The sequence below is a fragment of the Harpegnathos saltator genome, unplaced genomic scaffold, assembly GCF_003227715.2.
Source record: "Harpegnathos saltator strain DR-91 unplaced genomic scaffold, Hsal_v8.6 scaffold314, whole genome shotgun sequence".
Lineage (NCBI taxonomy): Eukaryota > Metazoa > Arthropoda > Insecta > Hymenoptera > Formicidae > Harpegnathos > Harpegnathos saltator.
This window is the reverse complement of record NW_020230111.1, coordinates 12,501-30,025: the sequence shown is the minus strand read 5'-3', so window position 1 is coordinate 30,025 and position 17,525 is coordinate 12,501. Positions and strand designations below refer to the sequence as shown.

The 17,525-nt window shown below is 32.0% G+C and overlaps 2 protein-coding genes and 1 long non-coding RNA gene across 4 annotated transcripts in view; 1 reads left to right on the top strand and 2 right to left on the bottom strand.

Moving 5' to 3' along the window:
- Positions 1-4,231: 4,231 nt before the first annotated feature.
- On the bottom strand, positions 4,232-7,305 carry Dnaaf3 (Dynein axonemal assembly factor 3). Its single transcript, XM_025300031.1, has 6 exons — positions 6,177-7,305; positions 5,905-6,094; positions 5,353-5,523; positions 4,997-5,176; positions 4,677-4,908; positions 4,232-4,612 (listed from the first exon to the last, which is right to left on the bottom strand). The coding sequence occupies exons 1-6, from the start codon at positions 6,418-6,420 to the stop codon at positions 4,316-4,318; spliced, it is 1,314 nt and encodes a 437-aa protein (XP_025155816.1). The 5' UTR covers positions 6,421-7,305; the 3' UTR covers positions 4,232-4,315.
- A 539-nt stretch (positions 7,306-7,844) lies between these two features.
- On the top strand, positions 7,845-14,869 carry LOC105186673 (uncharacterized). Its single transcript, XR_850029.3, has 4 exons — positions 7,845-8,279; positions 9,126-9,236; positions 9,885-10,139; positions 14,319-14,869. It is a non-coding gene; the product is annotated as an uncharacterized LOC105186673 (long non-coding RNA).
- A 244-nt stretch (positions 14,870-15,113) lies between these two features.
- Positions 15,114-17,525, bottom strand: part of LOC105186674 (uncharacterized) — a 5,947-nt gene continuing 3,535 nt past the window's right edge. Inside the window, exons 2-5 of one of the 2 annotated variants that reach the window (XM_011147037.3) lie at positions 16,268-16,351; positions 16,102-16,167; positions 15,554-15,656; positions 15,114-15,252 (exon numbers count right to left, since the gene is read on the bottom strand). In XM_011147037.3, coding sequence (XP_011145339.1) covers positions 15,577-15,656; positions 16,102-16,167; positions 16,268-16,351 — 230 coding nt within the window. In that variant the 3' untranslated portion in view covers positions 15,114-15,252; positions 15,554-15,576. Of the gene's footprint in view, positions 15,253-15,553; positions 15,657-15,779; positions 16,034-16,101; positions 16,168-16,267; positions 16,352-17,525 lie in introns of those variants that run through there. The other variant, XM_011147036.3, reaches the window with a different exon arrangement.

Below are 17,525 nucleotides of genomic sequence, written 5' to 3'. Positions count from 1 at the left end.
ATCACCGCGCGATTTTGCTTTTAGAAAAGTATAATATTGATGTAATAGTAACAAATGCTATCCAAAAACGGTGCAAATCTTTAACGTTTTTGAGAAATGCAGTTTGAAGTTTAGTCTTTTCGGTTAATATCGTTATAGCAGAAGAATTACCAATTTGCTTCAGTAGCGCAGTGGATCAGGCTTTGTAATATAAACGTAGAGGTTGTTCAAGTGTGTTATTTTTACTATCACAAGGAGAACTATGTAGAATGTATAATAATACGCAGACAAATTCTTTACATAATCATACTTATTTCTTTTAGCATGAATAAAAATGATCAATGCTAACATGATAAGTGTATATCGCAATTGTACGTGTACGTGTACACATACACACACACACACATACACACGTATACCAATGATGTCAAAACCGAACAATTCGTGAAAATTTTTTATTGATCGCAATTGTACGCAAAGACGAAAGAGAAGTACACAGGTCTCCACGAATATCTCGTCATATTAATTGTCTATGAGCTGATAAACAGTTGATCTCCGGTATTTACAAGTTACGCTTGTCCGCAGCTTGTTCGGTTTTGACATCATTGGTATCAGTGATGCGAATTTGATGACAGGCTTGCACGAGATTCCCCCCCATGCACGCACACAGCCAGCTCGGTCTATCCGTGTGGACCACGCGATCGGCAATCGTCGACGCGCCGAGCGAGCGAGCGAGCGAGAGAGAGAGAGAGAGAGAGAGAGAGAGAGAGAGAGAATATCATTCCCTCCTTGTCGCTCTCGTTCTCGCTCAGCGAGCGAGCCTAATTCTTTCTTGCCCATAATCTGAATCGCGGGCGCGACTGTCTCTCTCTCCTTTCCTCTCTATGACAATACTGAATGTTTTGTCTACTCGGCGCACCGAAATTATTATAAATAATATTTTATTATTAATAATATTATTATCTGTAATATATATTATTTGTAATATTATTATTTGTAATTTTATTTGTAATTGTATAATAATGTTACAAATAATACAAATTTTTACAAATTTTATTTGTAAAAATTTATATCATTTGTAATATTATTTGTAATAGTATTGATAATATTCGGCGCCAAGAAAATGAAATATATTTTATTAATTATTTTGCGGAGTCGGGCAGGTTCACAGGTTTGATTATTGAATTGTTTAATAATATTTTAAGAATAATTTTAAGTTATACAAGGATGTAGTATGAAATATAAAAGAATATTGTAACAGAATCAAGAAATATGAAACGAAACCTCTTTGCTTTTATTACAATATCCTGTAAGTTAATAAATATTTTTCACACAGTATTAAATAATCTCCAAAAACAATTACATCCCTGAATTTTCTATCTGCGCGAAAAATAATTCATAAAATATATTTGTTTCGTCGCTCTAAATGAGAAAGCTCTCAGAACAATGTCATAGTTGTTCAGTGCACTACTCAATAAAAATATAATAATACTATGTGTGAAAAATATTTATTAACTTACAGGATATTGTAATAAAAGCAAAGAGGTTTCGTTTCATATTTCTTGATTCTGTTACAATATTCTTTTATATTTCATACTACATCCTTGTATAACTTAAAATTATTCTTAAAATATTATTAAACAATTCAATAATCAAACCTGTGAACCTGCCCGACTCCGCAAAATAATTAATAAAATATATTTCATTTTCTTGGCGCCGAATATTATCAATACTATTACAAATAATATTACAAATGATATAAATTTTTACAAATAAAATTTGTAAAAATTTGTATTATTTGTAACATTATTATACAATTACAAATAAAATTACAAATAATAATATTACAAATAATATATATTACAGATAATAATATTATTAATAATAAAATATTATTTATAATAATTTCGGTGCGCCGAGTAGACAAAACATTCAGTATTGTCATAGAGAGGAAAGGAGAGAGAGACAGTCGCGCCCGCGATTCAGATTATGGGCAAGAAAGAATTAGGCTCGCTCGCTGAGCGAGAACGAGAGCGACAAGGAGGGAATGATATTCTCTCTCTCTCTCTCTCTCTCTCTCTCTCTCTCTCTCGCTCGCTCGCTCGCTCGGCGCGTCGACGATTGCCGATCGCGTGGTCCACACGGATAGACCGAGCTGGCTGTGTGCGTGCATGGGGGGGGAATCTCGTGCAAGCCTGTCATCAAATTCGCATCACTGATACCAATGATGTCAAAACCGAACAAGCTGCGGACAAGCGTAACTTGTAAATACCGGAGATCAACTGTTTATCAGCTCATAGACAATTAATATGACGAGATATTCGTGGAGACCTGTGTACTTCTCTTTCGTCTTTGCGTACAATTGCGATCAATAAAAAATTTTCACGAATTGTTCGGTTTTGACATCATTGGTATACGTGTGTATGTGTGTGTGTGTGTATGTGTACACGTACACGTACAATTGCGATATACACTTATCATGTTAGCATTGATCATTTTTATTCATGCTAAAAGAAATAAGTATGATTATGTAAAGAATTTGTCTGCGTATTATTATACATTCTACATAGTTCTCCTTGTGATAGTAAAAATAACACACTTGAACAACCTCTACGTTTATATTACAAAGCCTGATCCACTGCGCTACTGAAGCAAATTGGTAATTCTTCTGCTATAACGATATTAACCGAAAAGACTAAACTTCAAACTGCATTTCTCAAAAACGTTAAAGATTTGCACCGTTTTTGGATAGCATTTGTTACTATTACATCAATATTATACTTTTCTAAAAGCAAAATCGCGCGGTGATTTCAAGGATGAAGATTCCTCTTGTGTGAGATATTAATTATTCATTCTTTATTAATGGGAAAAGATTTTCCTTTGGTTTAAATGTTCAAGAAAAGTTATTTGTTCTCTGAGAATCTTTCAATTTTTACGTTTGTGAAAAGTTTATAAAATTCGTAAAGAAAGAAAATTATTTTACTATCTACCTACCTGTTCAAAAGTTGCGCATAAGAGATATTTTAACAAACCTGAATCTGAATCAGTCAACAAATTAAATTTTTTATTCAAAGAAGGTAAGCGTAAGATAAGTATAAATAATAAATTAAATATTATTCTTTCGATATAATAATAAATATTTTTTCTTTAGTTGAATCATCGAAATAAATATTCTGTTATAAACTGACTTTTCGGATTGCAATATCAATTTGATTTTTCAGAGTACGCTTTCAAATTGACTCTTCGGAATACGCTATTAAATTTACTTTTCGGAGTACACTTTCACGGAGTGCATTGACTCTCCTGAGTACACATTTTTTAGTTGACTCTGTGAAGTATACATTTTTAATTAACTCTTCGGAGAGAAGAAAAGAGAAACATTTTATATTTTATTTTAAAAATCTTACTTTTTGCAAAAAACTGATTGATGAAGAAAAAAATAAATTCACGACCTCAACGAAGATCTTAAAAATATTACTGCAAAAAATGAAGTTGTTATTATATACCATTGTACAATATTAAAACATGCGCGCAATAATTATCTATAATTTACATATATGGGCGTTTATGTAATTATAAGTAATATACAAATCATGACAAATTAATATGGCCGCGCGTTATCTCTGTCGCGTCATTGCTAGAAATCGTCCGAACTCTCGAAATTATTTTCTTCTCGAATTATGAATATAAAACAATGTGGAAAGGAAAACAAGGGGGTGAAAGGGGAGACGCCGACGTCTGCCTTACGATAACATCGCTGCTGGCTCGCTTCGTCGCGATTGTCTATTCAGTGGTGGTGAGACAAAGACCGATTCTCCGTTTTTATCTAACTAATTTAGCTCGCTCGTGAACATAGCACAGAACAGAACCAAATAATTATGGACATAGCACGGAATAGTACCAACAAATCGTGGACATTGGCTTAGTAGTTCATGTTCATGAAAAATGGACCCAGTTGGCGCTTCGAATCAGCCAACTTTTCGATAACGCTGTAAATGCAACCATGCCCGCTCTCAGGCTTTTCTCTGGTAATACACATCACTGCCTGGCATTGTGTAAGGACCTCAATTCACATTCTCACGTACAAAGTCTATGTTCAACTTTGGCGGCTGTTAAAATTTGTTTATTTATTATATGGAATTATAATATGAATTATAATTTAATTATAATATATGATTAATTATATTAATTATAAATATAAATATATAATTATATTAAAATTTATCTTTTTTACATATATTTATTGTTTATTTTTCTTTATGTTTCTTTCTCTAAATGTTTCTTTATAATCATTATATAATTTCTATAATGGTAGATATTCTCTAAATAAAAAAATTTAGTTTTTATAAAAACGGGCAAGTGTATGTTGATTTGAATCAAAATTGTAAATTGGACAGAGTCCATTTTTTTGTATAATTTCATTTAATTTTTTATTAAAGTTTTGCAAATCTTCATGTAAATCTGCTATATATTTAGGTAATTCCACAATGACTGATGCACCTGTCAAAGCCAGTGGTATCAGATTTGCTAACTGCTTTGTCATATTGTGTGCTATCCAAATCAGGTGAAATCTATTTATATATTCACACTTAGATTTGAGTAACTCCAATGAAGATACAGGGTGAAAAATTACCTAAAAGTGAGATTATATATACATGTAAAATACTCTTATTTTCTTATTGCAGAATATAAAATACCTTGTGATTTGGTATTTCAACCCAAGAAATATTTTCTTTATTTGTTTTATTATTGACACTTGTCCATGATTCAAATTCCACTTCAATGTTTGGTACCTCAGTGACTATAGTGCCATTTAAAATGGAAGGATCTCTATGAGCACCAATATAATTTTCACATAGTGGTTTCTTCATTTTTATCTCGTAAATAGTTCGCATTAATTCTCCTTCAGCTATATCAGTTGCTCTAAATCTTTAAGATATAAATATATTTTAAGTATTAAAAATATGTAAATTTATTTTATAATTTAAAATATTACTTTTTATCTTTTTTTACTTACTTTTTATCTTTTCTTTCACTTGTTGTCCAAGTAAAAAAGGGACCATTTACAATGTCCCCTAAGTATGCATGGTGTACAAATCCAGGCCCATATTGTATTATATTATTTAATAGAGTCGGATTGCTTCGGACTGGTTCACCTTCGAGCCATGTGAAGGCAACTCCATTATTTCTCCAAAATCTATTCACAATAATTGTTCAATATATATACATAAATATAAATATTTATAATATTTAATTGATTAATATTTAATCTCAATATTAATGAGATTTGAATTTTATTAGAAGTAACATGATTCAACATTATTTTGATAAGATATTTGCATTCAACTTTTATCACGTTTACTATATACTTACTTATATTCTTGTACAGTCAGATTAAAGATGCCTCTAGGCTTTAAAATCATGTAGTAATCCCAGTCAAAAACACCTTCTCTGTAGTCATATCTTGCTTTTAACAATTCTCTAATTCTATGATCCCAGTAGTTTATAATGGGAATTCCTTCACACGTTGCACGTATCCAAAACCTTAAGAAATATGTTACAGAAATATGTCTTGTTGAAATATCAAATATTTTTGTCTCTTAAAATTAAACTTATGTGCATATATACAATTAACTGGAAATAAAAAAACCAATTAAAGCTGACATAAGATGGGATTATTAAACAGATTTCTCTAAAAAGTATTCCAATATTTTAGTTGTCATTTCGATTTTCAAAAATTTATTTAACTCTGAAATCACTATCTATATAGAATAGTGAAACTGTTATTAGCTTTTTCAGTCTTCAATTGGTTATTGGTTGGTATATATTTAAGTCTTCATAATTTATATTTTTTTATATATGTGTATAACTTATACGTGTATTTAAAATCACTTTTTTGTCACTTATTCTGTTATATTAACTTACTTAAAAATACACTCCAAATTATCTCTATCCTTGTATTTGAAGTTTTCTAATGATAACCATGGACAATCAATAGTGCAAGTTGAAATATTTATTAACTGTTTAGTACATTTGGCTAAATATTTTGCTGTGGCTGGTCTAAGGAGAGTATTGCCTAAAATCTCCAAGTAATATCGTGTTGCTTCTTGCAGTCCTTGTTGTATATTTATTATGTAATATCAATTTTTTTCTATCAGAGCTATAAAATAACTTGCTATCTGTTTATAAATACATACCCAAGTCTTTTTGTAAACAAACATTCAATAAGAGTATCGATCTAGCAACTTGTTCCAAGGTTGGTTCAATAACGTGATATGTAATAATTCGATCAGGATGTTTATAAGACGATGCTAACGTTTTAATAATATGCCGTGCATCACCAGCACCTACAATGAATACTTCAAGACTGCTTGAAAATTGATCATCTCCTTCAGTTATTTCATTTTGTAAATCTAACGACTCACTATATCCCCACCACATATTACGTTTCGTCAATATATTGACGAACTTTATAAAATTCACACTTTATATGAACGTTATGTAATAATGTTACCTACTATTGAGGTTTCTATTGCTGTTACTAAGTGCGGTTAATAAACTGTTATTTCCATGACAACATCAAAATAGTATTTATTTTGCTATGTTCAATGACATCAGAATATAAAGTATCTGAAAATTACCGCAATAACGATCGTATGTAAATAATCGTATGTAAATAAATCAAACTGAATAGGAAAGTCCTTTGCTATTTCCTAAATTTTACTATAGTTGTTAAGGAATTAAATATCATTGAATAAATGTGCAGGAAATGATAAGACGAGCTACATAAGTATCGTCTCAAGGAAAATGCCTTAAATTTGTTAATAATCTCCTGATAATGACGGGCGGTACATGATATTGGACTACAAGTCTTCGACTTGAGTCTACGGTTTAAGTCAGGAACTACAGTTCTGTCAATGCCAAGAGATTGTCAGCAGATTTGAAATTATATTTATAGAATTTGTTTTATTACTTCTTATGTATTTATTTGTTCATATTTTTTAATTCTTTAATATTTATTGTGAAAATTGCAATACAATAGGAAACATTCTTATTCAGTTTAATACATCTAATTGCACACGAACATTGATATGGTAATTGTCAGATATTCTATAGATGACGAAAGATGTCGCGGGACTACAGAAATTCGGAATTATTATTATGTCGTGACATAATATTAAATCGGGTATTCTTATTATGTCGGGACATAATAATAATTCAGTATTACATTTATGCCTTCGCATAATAGTAATTCGATGAATTATAATTATGTCGGGACATAATAGAAATACGGTATTTTTCTTATGTGGACACATAATTATAATTTGCTGAATTATTATTATATCGTGACATAATAACATTTCAAAAGACTGAAACATAATTTTTATGTAGCCATTTTTAGTTGGAACTTTTATATTATGCTGAATATCTTTTATGCCATTAAAAAGTAAAACGGCGTGCCATACATTAAAGAAATACAATTCTGCAATATACAGGCTTCATGTAGAATCAAAAGTTTCAACTTGAGATGTCCCAAGTAAAATTAACTTAGTCCATTTATAAAATTGAAACAGCAGAAAACTATTACTGCAAAAACATCTTTTTCTGTTGCTTATTATAATGATTTTGCCATCAATAAAATAAAAAATATATTAACGGAATTTTACGAGATAGAAAATATATTATTTAATTTGGCAATCTATTTTTTTGCATATTAAATAATTTTTACAAATTAATAACTATGCTTTTTTCAGGAAAATGCGTACATATTGGCGAAGAGTGGATTTCTGTTCTTTATTTTTTACATTCTTTCTGTTTTTCATTTCTTCATTTTTTATATTTTTTATATATAAAAGACTTTCTATTTAAAAACGACTATTATTATAAAAAGATTTCTATTAAAAAAGACTTTCTATTTAATGCGACAATTAATTAGGACAATTAATTGTGTAGGAAGAGAACACACGCGCGAGAAAAGACACGCGACCGGCGAAATACATTAAAGACGCCTAGACATCATTTTCACGGCTGGCACGTTAGCTATAGCTAATAGATCGTGAGAGAAAGAAAGCAGCGTCGTCTGTACTCTTCCATCGCTCGATCTTAGCCGAAGCGCCGAGTGCTATAATTCGTGACGGGCAGGCGCACGTACACGGTAGTTTGCTTGTGCGCGCGCCGCTGGACACACTGTAGCTGTGCTGTTTGGGTCCTGAAACTGGCATCATTGCTGATTAAAGCCTTAGATCCTAGATTATCAAACAAGCACAACCGTTATCCCCTCCATAGTTCCCGTCCGACATGTAAGACCCATAGCTGATCCGTTGAGTAAACAAAGTATCTATATGTCAGGCATACTCTCTTTTATCACTCTCAGATATATTTATTATAGTTTTAACATTAGAATCAACCTGACATAAGATATAATTTTGAAATTACGAATTTTGAAATCATTTATAACTTTTATATTTCTTCTACTTTATAGTGTCTTTGAAATAAATTACAATAATAAAAAATATGTTTATTTTACTTTTATTCCAACCTTTTATATATAACACTGAAATATATATAACTTATGTTCATATAACATGTTTATATAACATTGAACTTTAAACTTATAATAACACAAAATAAATTTTATTCTTAGAAATTCTTCGTTGTTACTGTCCTGTAGATTAGCAATTACTTCATTCAATTAAAAAAGAATATACACACACATATATATATGTATATATATATATATATATATATAATCTTGATGGCATAATGTTCCTAAATCATTGTAGACATGGTTAGAAAATTGTAAGAAATATTTTAAATTTGTAGAATATAAAAGATCTTAGACTGATATAGTCAGATCTTTTATTTAAGAATGCTTAAGGTTATCTTTTTAAGTACTGTATAGACCATTTTATTGACTATGGAGTATTTGAAGATGAATTTAAGATGAGCATAAAATATAAGATTCGACTATGAATATTAGACTTAGGATATGTTGTGCTATCTGTTATAATACAAAAATTATTTTGGAAAATTTAAATTTAAATGTAACCAATTTAAATATAGAAATAAATATAGAATAAATATAATATTAATGTGTTTATATGTTTGGTATAGCTTAAGTTGACCAACATTTAGATTTATTTTAGAAATACTGAGTTCACAATTATCAAAGCAATCTGAAAGATATGGCATACAATATCAGCAGAAAAAACATTGTTATTAGCAATATGGATGATGGCAACTTCTAATTCGTACAGGTAAGTTAAGGGCTTTCTATAATAAAGTGTTCATTATAATAATGCATCATGCATAAGGAAGTGAACCAATGAAAATCTTTCGTTTCTATCCTAGATATAGAATGAAGGACTCTAGTTTATTTCATTACGTATTACGCATTATGACAACTAGTAGCTTATTATAAAAACCTCTTTAAATTTATTAATAACTACGTTTACATAGCAACTTAAAATTGATATAATAATATCCTAATCTATGTTTATATGAAGAGCTTAAAATTAATTTAGTAATTTAATATATTGATATTATATATTATTATAAATATACCATACAAAATATATATAGAGTTAACATTTCAAAAATGGCCTAATTTATTTAAATTGATAAGTTAATGTTACTCACACATAACACACATATAAACATAAACTATAAACCTATTCTTCTTAGTTAAATCAGTGGTACATGGAAACTTAATTCTTTTTCCTTTCAACACTATATAAATATTTCAGTTTAAAAGCAAAAAGTGCAACCTAAAAAGAACAGACTTTATTCCTACTGATGTTGCTAAACCGGTTTTAGGTTGCTGTATATGTATAGCTAACATTACATCTTGTTAAAATAAAATATAATTTCAATATTTGACATTTAATGGTTATCTTATAATATAGATGTGTTGCTGATCGTTTCGATGTTGGCTTGGAGATATGTTCAAAAGGTTATCAACACTATATTTGGACCTTGACACATTTATTACATGACCAGATAGGGAAAGAGCAAAGGAAATATGGACATATGTTAAAAACAAATATTCGTTTCCTAAAGTTATAGGAGCAATAGATGGTACTCACATAAAAATTGCAAAACCAAAAATAGATTCGGATGCTTATATAAATAGAAAAGGATATCAGTCCATACAGTTACAGGTATGTTTAAAATTATTATATGTTTTCAACATTCAAATTGACTTAATAAGATAATTGTGACAGCTGAAGATTTTAAATATTTCTTATATACACTCAAACGCAAAAAACCCGGTACACTAAAAATTTGGGAAAAAATTACAAAATTTCAAATGATCATAACTTGGTAAATAATGAAGATACAAATATGCGCAGAAATGCAAAATGAAGCTTGAAACGTCCTCTAAGAATATCTGAATGGCAATTATGCTCGGCCATTTTTTTCAAAATGGCGGATGATAAAGTGAGAGGATGCAAAATTGATAATCAAAGGTCCGTGTTTGCGATGGTGCATGGTGTGCATCAGGTATCGCAGCGTAATAGGACCAAATGCACATGAAAGTATAGAGTGTTATCTTTAAAATGCTACTTTACCGAGCTCGATGTGATCATTTTTCACTGAGTTGTTCCAAATTTTGCTAAAAATGCGGTTTTCTTGTTAAATTTGCATAATTCAGTGAATAAGTATCGCATCAAGCTCTATAACGAAGTATTTTAAAGAAAATATTCTATACTTTTAGGTACTTTTCGTCCCATTGAGCTGCGACACTTACTTTGCTCCATGCGCCGACGCACGCTCGAACCTTTTTTTAGCAACTTTTCATGTTCTCCTTTTTATCACCCGCCATTTTGGAAAAATATCGTTGCGCACAATTTCGATAGATCTTTCGAAAAGTACGGTTTCAAAGCTTTCAAACCGTTTTTGAAATTTGCTGCTAGGATATTTAGGTGTCGAGATATTCAATTTCGAATTTGCAACAAATGTCGATTCAGCGAGGCTTAAGGGGCTAAGAGGCTCTGTGGTTCGTTTGGCTCTTTCATAATTTCAACAGCCGCGTTCATTATTCTCTATACAATAATTTACACAATTTTGCGAATTGGAAATTTAATTTTTATCAAAAGTTATCATGTTTTACCCTTCAGTTACGCATGATCACTGTGGTATACACTTTAGTTCGCGAAGCTGTCCCTAGCTCTCTACCTTCTCCGTACGATTGGCCATTATGGTACACAGCTTGAATATGCTGTTCAGGATCGCGCCTGAGTTCGCGGTGACCCGGCGCGCGGGATGCCGAGTCGCTGGACGCCACCTGAACGTCGAAATTCCCCTGGCGCTCCTAGTCCACGGAGCCGCCGCGACGCGGCGATCTGGGTTGTCGCGCGCGCGAGCCCCTCGGCTCGCACGCGAGTTCGAGCTGCCCAGGGCATATAAAAGTGCCTGCGGAGACGATCAGAGATTGCCTTCGTACAGCTTTTGGCCTTCGTACGGTCCACCGCCGATAGTGGCACTATTTCTTGTACGCTGGACTTCGCGAGTTTGTCAGTACGCCGGGCTTACGTTCTGGCTTGACTGAGATTCTGTCGATGCGCCGGGCTTTAACGCCTGGCTTGACTGGATTTTTCTTAAATGTATGTGCCAAGACAATAAACAAAGACAAACAATTTTCCTTTTCCGAACGTGTTCACTCCGATAAGCGCTGCCTCGTGCGACTTTTCTTTTTTCGTGATCTTTTCCTTTCGAGGCGCGTTGCTTCGTGCAACTTCATCAATTTAAACCATAATTGATTGTTTCGCATCGAAATTATTGCGTCGATTATGGCGACGATAAATCCTGAAAAGGCTGCTCAAGTTATTGCTTTAATTGAAGATGGCAGAAGTCGAAGGTACGTTGCTCAGGCACTTGATTTATCAGTGTCAACTGTGCAACGTGCTTATGCCAGGTACTTACAAACCAATTCTTTCCATAGAAGGTCTGGTTCGGGACGTCCTCGATGTACCAATCACAATGATGACCGATTTATTGTTTCAAATTCGTTAAGAGACAGACATCGAACATCTGTTCAAATTAGAAACAATTTAAGGGATGTCCGCAACATTAATGTATCCGTTAACACCGTTCGGAGAAGATTAAAGGAACAAAATCTGCTTTCGCGCAGGCCAGCAGCTGTACCTTTGCTTAAATGTCACCATCGCGTAGCTCGACTCAATTTTGCAGTTGAGCATAGAGACTGGACTTACGCAGACTGGAGCAAAGTACTCTTTAGCGATGAATCTCGTTTTTGTGTCTATTCTCCAGATTCTCCAGACGAGAACGAGTTTATCGTCGCGGTGGAGAACGATTTGCAGACTGTACGGTAAGTGAGAGGCATAGCTACAATGGAGGCTCTGTAATGATTTGGGCAGGAATTTCAGCTAATGCTCATACAGATCTACACTTTTTTGACAAGAATATGAACGCAGATGTATACGTGGAAGACATACTCATTCCGTATGTTGTTCCGTACGCACCCTTCATCGGAGAGAACTTGTTTATGCAAGACAATACTCGATCACACACTGCGAGAAGAGTGCTTGATTTCTTCGATGAAGTTGGCATAAATCGACTCGATTGGCCAGCAAATAGTCCAGATTTAAATCCAATCGAACACTTATGGGACAACCTCGGCAGGAAAGTACGAAATCACGTACCTACTCCTCAGTCACTGCGAGAACTGCGAATAATTCTCGAAAACGAATGGAATACAATTACACAGGATGAAATTAAAAGACTAATAAGGAGTATGCCTGATTGTATGAATGAGGTAATACGCGCACGAGGCAGTCATACTCACTATTAGTACACACACACTACACACACAGCAGAGAGGGTTTGGAGTCATTAATTACTGCAGGAGTGACGAACTGCGGGGTCCTTATCTCTGCTGTAACACCACACACACACACACACACACACCACAAGGAGGGTGTGAAATTTTGAAATACTGTGGAGCTGACGAACCACGGGGTCCTTATCCTTGTGGTATACACACACACATACACACACACACACACACACACTACATACAATGGGACTTTTCCTACCAGTAAAACTCTATGCGGTTTATATTGGGAAGATTTACAACCATAATTTGAGCTAATGACAGCGGTATCTTAAGACGCAATTCATCTTTATTACGTAATATCGATTACGCAAAATGAAGAACCTAAATTGAATTTTACTTTCATTTCCCTGGCTTTCAAAATAATAAATGCAAATCATTGAATATATTGTGCAGGTTATGTAAATTATTATATAGACAAACATGAACACAGCTATTGAAATTATGAAAGAGCCAAACGAACCGCAGAGCCTCTTAGCCCCTTAAGCCTCGCTGAATCGACATTTGTTGCAAATTCGAAATTGAATATCTCGACACCTAAATATCCTAGCAGCAAATTTCAAAAACGGTTTGAAAGCTTTGAAACCGTACTTTTCGAAAGATCTATCGAAATTGTGCGCAACGATATTTTTTCAAAATGGCGGGTGATAAAAAGGAGAACATGAAAAATTGCTAAGAAAAGGTTCGAGCGTGCGACGGCGCATGGAGCAAAGTAAGTGTCGCAGCTCAATGGGACGAAAAGTACCTAAAAGTATAGAATGTTTTCTTTAAAATACTTCGTTATAGAGCTTGATGCGATACTTATTCACTGAATTATGCAAATTTAACAAGAAAACCGCATTTTTAGCAAAATTTGTAACAACTCAGTGAAAAATGATCACATCGAGCTCGGTAAAGTAGCATTTGAAAGATAACACTTTATACTTTCATGTGCATTTGGTCCTATTACGCTGCGATACCTGATGCACACCATGCACCATCGCAAACACGGACCTTTGATTATCAATTTTGCATCCTCTCACTTTATCATCCGCCATTTTGAAAAAAATGGCCGAGCATAATTGCCATTCAGATATTCTTAAAGAGGACGTTTCAAGCTTCATTTTGCATTTCTGCGCATATTTGTATCTTCATTATTTACCAAGTTATGATCATTTGAAATTTTGTAATTTTTTCCCAAATTTTTAGTGTACCGGGTTTTTTGCGTTTGAGTGTAGAAAAACAGTTCTTCGTATTTGTTTTAATAATAATTATTTATTATTATTTTCTTATTAATAATTGCAGATTTTAAGTATCTACTATATTTATCTTAAATTTAAAACAGCTGATCCTAAAAAATTAACAAATTACCAGTTATTAAAAATAAAAATGATTCTTGTAATTTAAAATAAGATGTATATGTCATTTTTCTATTTGGGATTTCTATCTTACATTTTTGTTTCATTTTTTATTCTCTCTTTGAAATAATTATTCTTTTTTGCAGATAATATGTGATCATGAATTACAATTCACCCACGTTTATGCAGGACAGGTAGGATCGGTCCATGATATGAAAATTTTTCGATTATCAGGTGTTGAAAACTGGTGTACAACGCAAAACTTCCCTGAAAATAGTCATTTGTTGGGTGACGCTGCATATAGCATACAAAAATATGTAATGACCCCATTTAAAGACAATTGATATTTAAGTGATGCACAAACCACATATAATGTCCGATTGTCTCAAGCCAGAATGATGATCGAAAGAGCAATAGGCTTATTGAAGGGAAGATTCAGAAACATTTTGGATATATTGCCTATGAAACGAACTGCTTTAATTCCGAAATATATCGTTGCATGCTGCATTCTGCACAATATATGTTTAATAAAAAATGATCACATAGATATACCTATAATTGTAGAAGATGAATTTGTACAAAGTGCAGCTCAAAATAGAACAATGTTCGAAGGTTTACGACAAGAAGGGATTGACAAACGCAACGCAATTATGTATTCTTTACAAAATGAACATTATTAATATTTTGTGTAATAAAATTACAGTAGTTTATATAATATTTTCCTTTCTATTACCTTATTTCCTTTCTATAAACTTTTTAAACTCAAAACGAAAATTCTTATATTCCTTTATTTATCACATCTTTTACAACATATTTTTAAATATAAAACAAAACAAAGTAATACTGCAGAATTATCACATGTATAGTTTTATGCATAGGAACTAAAATAAAATTATTAAACTTTGTATCACAACATACATATCAATTATTTATCGATCATTTTTGTCAATAGATTTCCTATTTTGTTCAAGTAAGCCATTTTTTCTTCGTATCTCTGTTGAATATTCCTTTCCTTTTCTTTTTTCAATTCTATGGATTTTTCAAAATAATTCTATATTGCGTGACTTGGTTTGTTCGATACTGTAATAAAAGTAAATATTAGTAAAAGGCATTCATATATATATGCATATATATATTTTATATAATTTATTTTTAAGATCCTATTCACTTTTAATGAGTCCCATATTCACTTACAGAACACAAATGTTCTAAATTTTAGGAATATCCTAAAAATTATGTTTCTAAGATATCCTTAAAATATTTTGCAGACATTTGTGTTATGAGTTACACTATATAAAAACCCTACCATTACATATATATTAATATGAGTTACGCTACACATAATCACATATTATATAAAATCATATATAAAATAGAATACCTTTTAGGTCTTCGTTTTCTATATTATGTGTTATAGTAACACCATAACCAGCTTCTGATATGGGTTGGATCCATGGCTTTGTGCTGAATATCTCGTGCATAATCTGAAATTGAAAAATTATTTTCTTAGTTCTACATTTCATTAAAATACTTATGTAAAAAGGAAAATATTGTTAATAGTTTTGTTATAAATTGCAAGCTTTCTACAATCTTAATTAATAACATAACTTATAATGTTCCTAATTTTTTCTACTGTTTCCAGATTTTTTGTTGTGATCTGTTACAGTTTTATACGTTCTTTTTAAGGACTGAAATTTAGTAGCACACTTTACAGGAGATATTTTATATCCTGCATCTCCCAGTTGTTTAGAAATAATATTCCAACATTGTTTTGAGGGTACTTTCTTGGTGCATTTTTCGATATAATTTTTGTACATATTTATGAGTAATAATGTTTCAGACCTTGTCCATATATGTAAATCTAAATGAATCAAATAATGTTATTTTTTTCTTAAGACATTTATTCCAGTTATATTTATTCCAGTTTACCTTTTGATAGATTGTCTGGAGTCATATTGTCTTCATCATTAGTTTTACTTCCATCATCTGTACTATCTATAAAATATTTAATTTTTTATAATTACATTTTTTATAAGAGAATATACAATATTACAAATAAATGAATCATTAATAAAGAACAGAAATAAATTTTTACCTGACTGTGATAGCACTTTGTTCAAATATTTTACGCTCGTACTTTCTTTTGCGTATTTTAATAACAAATATGCAAACTCGTGATCTGTTATTAATATAATATAAAATTAGTATCAAATTAGATAATTACCCAGATAGCCAAATCTGTTCTGCCAAATAAAGCCAAAGATTTGCTTACAAGATTTATTGGCAAATTTAGTACAAATTTGGAATAAACCTTGTTTTATCAAAAAGTGTCCACAAATTGATAGCATTTATATAGCAAAGTTTGCGCACATAACATACCAAATTGACGCCAAGTAACACGCAACGCTTGCTACCAAAATTGACAGCAAATTGGCGTCAAACATCGAGCACAACTTGGATACGCCACTTGATGCCAAATTAATGCCAAATACCGAGCAACCTTCGGGCGACAATACTCCACAGCAAATTGACGCCAAATACCGAGCAAAGCTTGGAGATAAAACCCTACAGCCAATTGACGCTAAATACCGAGCAAAGCTTGGCGACAAAACCTTGCAGCAAGTTGACGTCAAATACCGAGCAAAGCTTAGTGACAAAATTCCATAGCAAATTGGCGCCAAAATCGAGCAGATTCTGCCATATTCATTTATTACACCCCTCCCACTTCAACCAGGTAGCTTAGGTTCAAGTAAAGCAAAGAGTACAGATTTTGGCCAAGTGTATAATGTACAATGCAAAAGCAAATGAATTTATTAGAATCATTCATTGTTTACGTACAGCTGGAAATGACTTCTGATAATGCATTTGCTTGTCAATTATATATTATGCACGAATCTGTATTCCCTGCTTAATTATTAAATAAAATCAAATATGTTAATAAATTTTTATTAATATTTTACAAATCTATTAATATTTTTACAAATATAATTAATATTTTACAATCTATTATACTTAATGCTTTATTATTAACACGTTGAATGCCACGCTAGTTTTACAGGGATTGCCCGTGGCGCCACGATGAATTTTTTATTATGCGATACAATTATGTGTGAAATATTATCGACAACATGTATAAATAAAAGTATTTTTATGTTTTATACTGCATTAATTTCTTCAAACCATTGTAGTAACGATGGTAATAATGAAGAATTTTTAAGTATTGATATTTGTTCTAATTATGTATTTCTACTAATCTTGGCGCGCCGGTCACCGGTGGCCCCCACGGCGCTACCGCCAAGTTGAGTGCCGGTGATCCCCGTGGCGTTCAACGTGTTAACGTGTTAACAATTTTT

Excerpts from the sequence above, each read along its gene's own strand:
- Dnaaf3 (XM_025300031.1), bottom strand. The coding sequence starts at position 6,420 with ATGTGGTGGGGATATAGTGAGTCGTTAGATTTACAAAATGAAATAACT. Across the intron at positions 5,177-5,352 it reads CTGACTGTACAAGAATATAA|ATTTTGGAGAAATAATGGAG; the intron begins GTAAGTATATAG and ends TATTGTGAATAG. Across the intron at positions 4,909-4,996 it reads AGTGAAAGAAAAGATAAAAA|ATTTAGAGCAACTGATATAG; the intron begins GTAAGTAAAAAA and ends TATATCTTAAAG.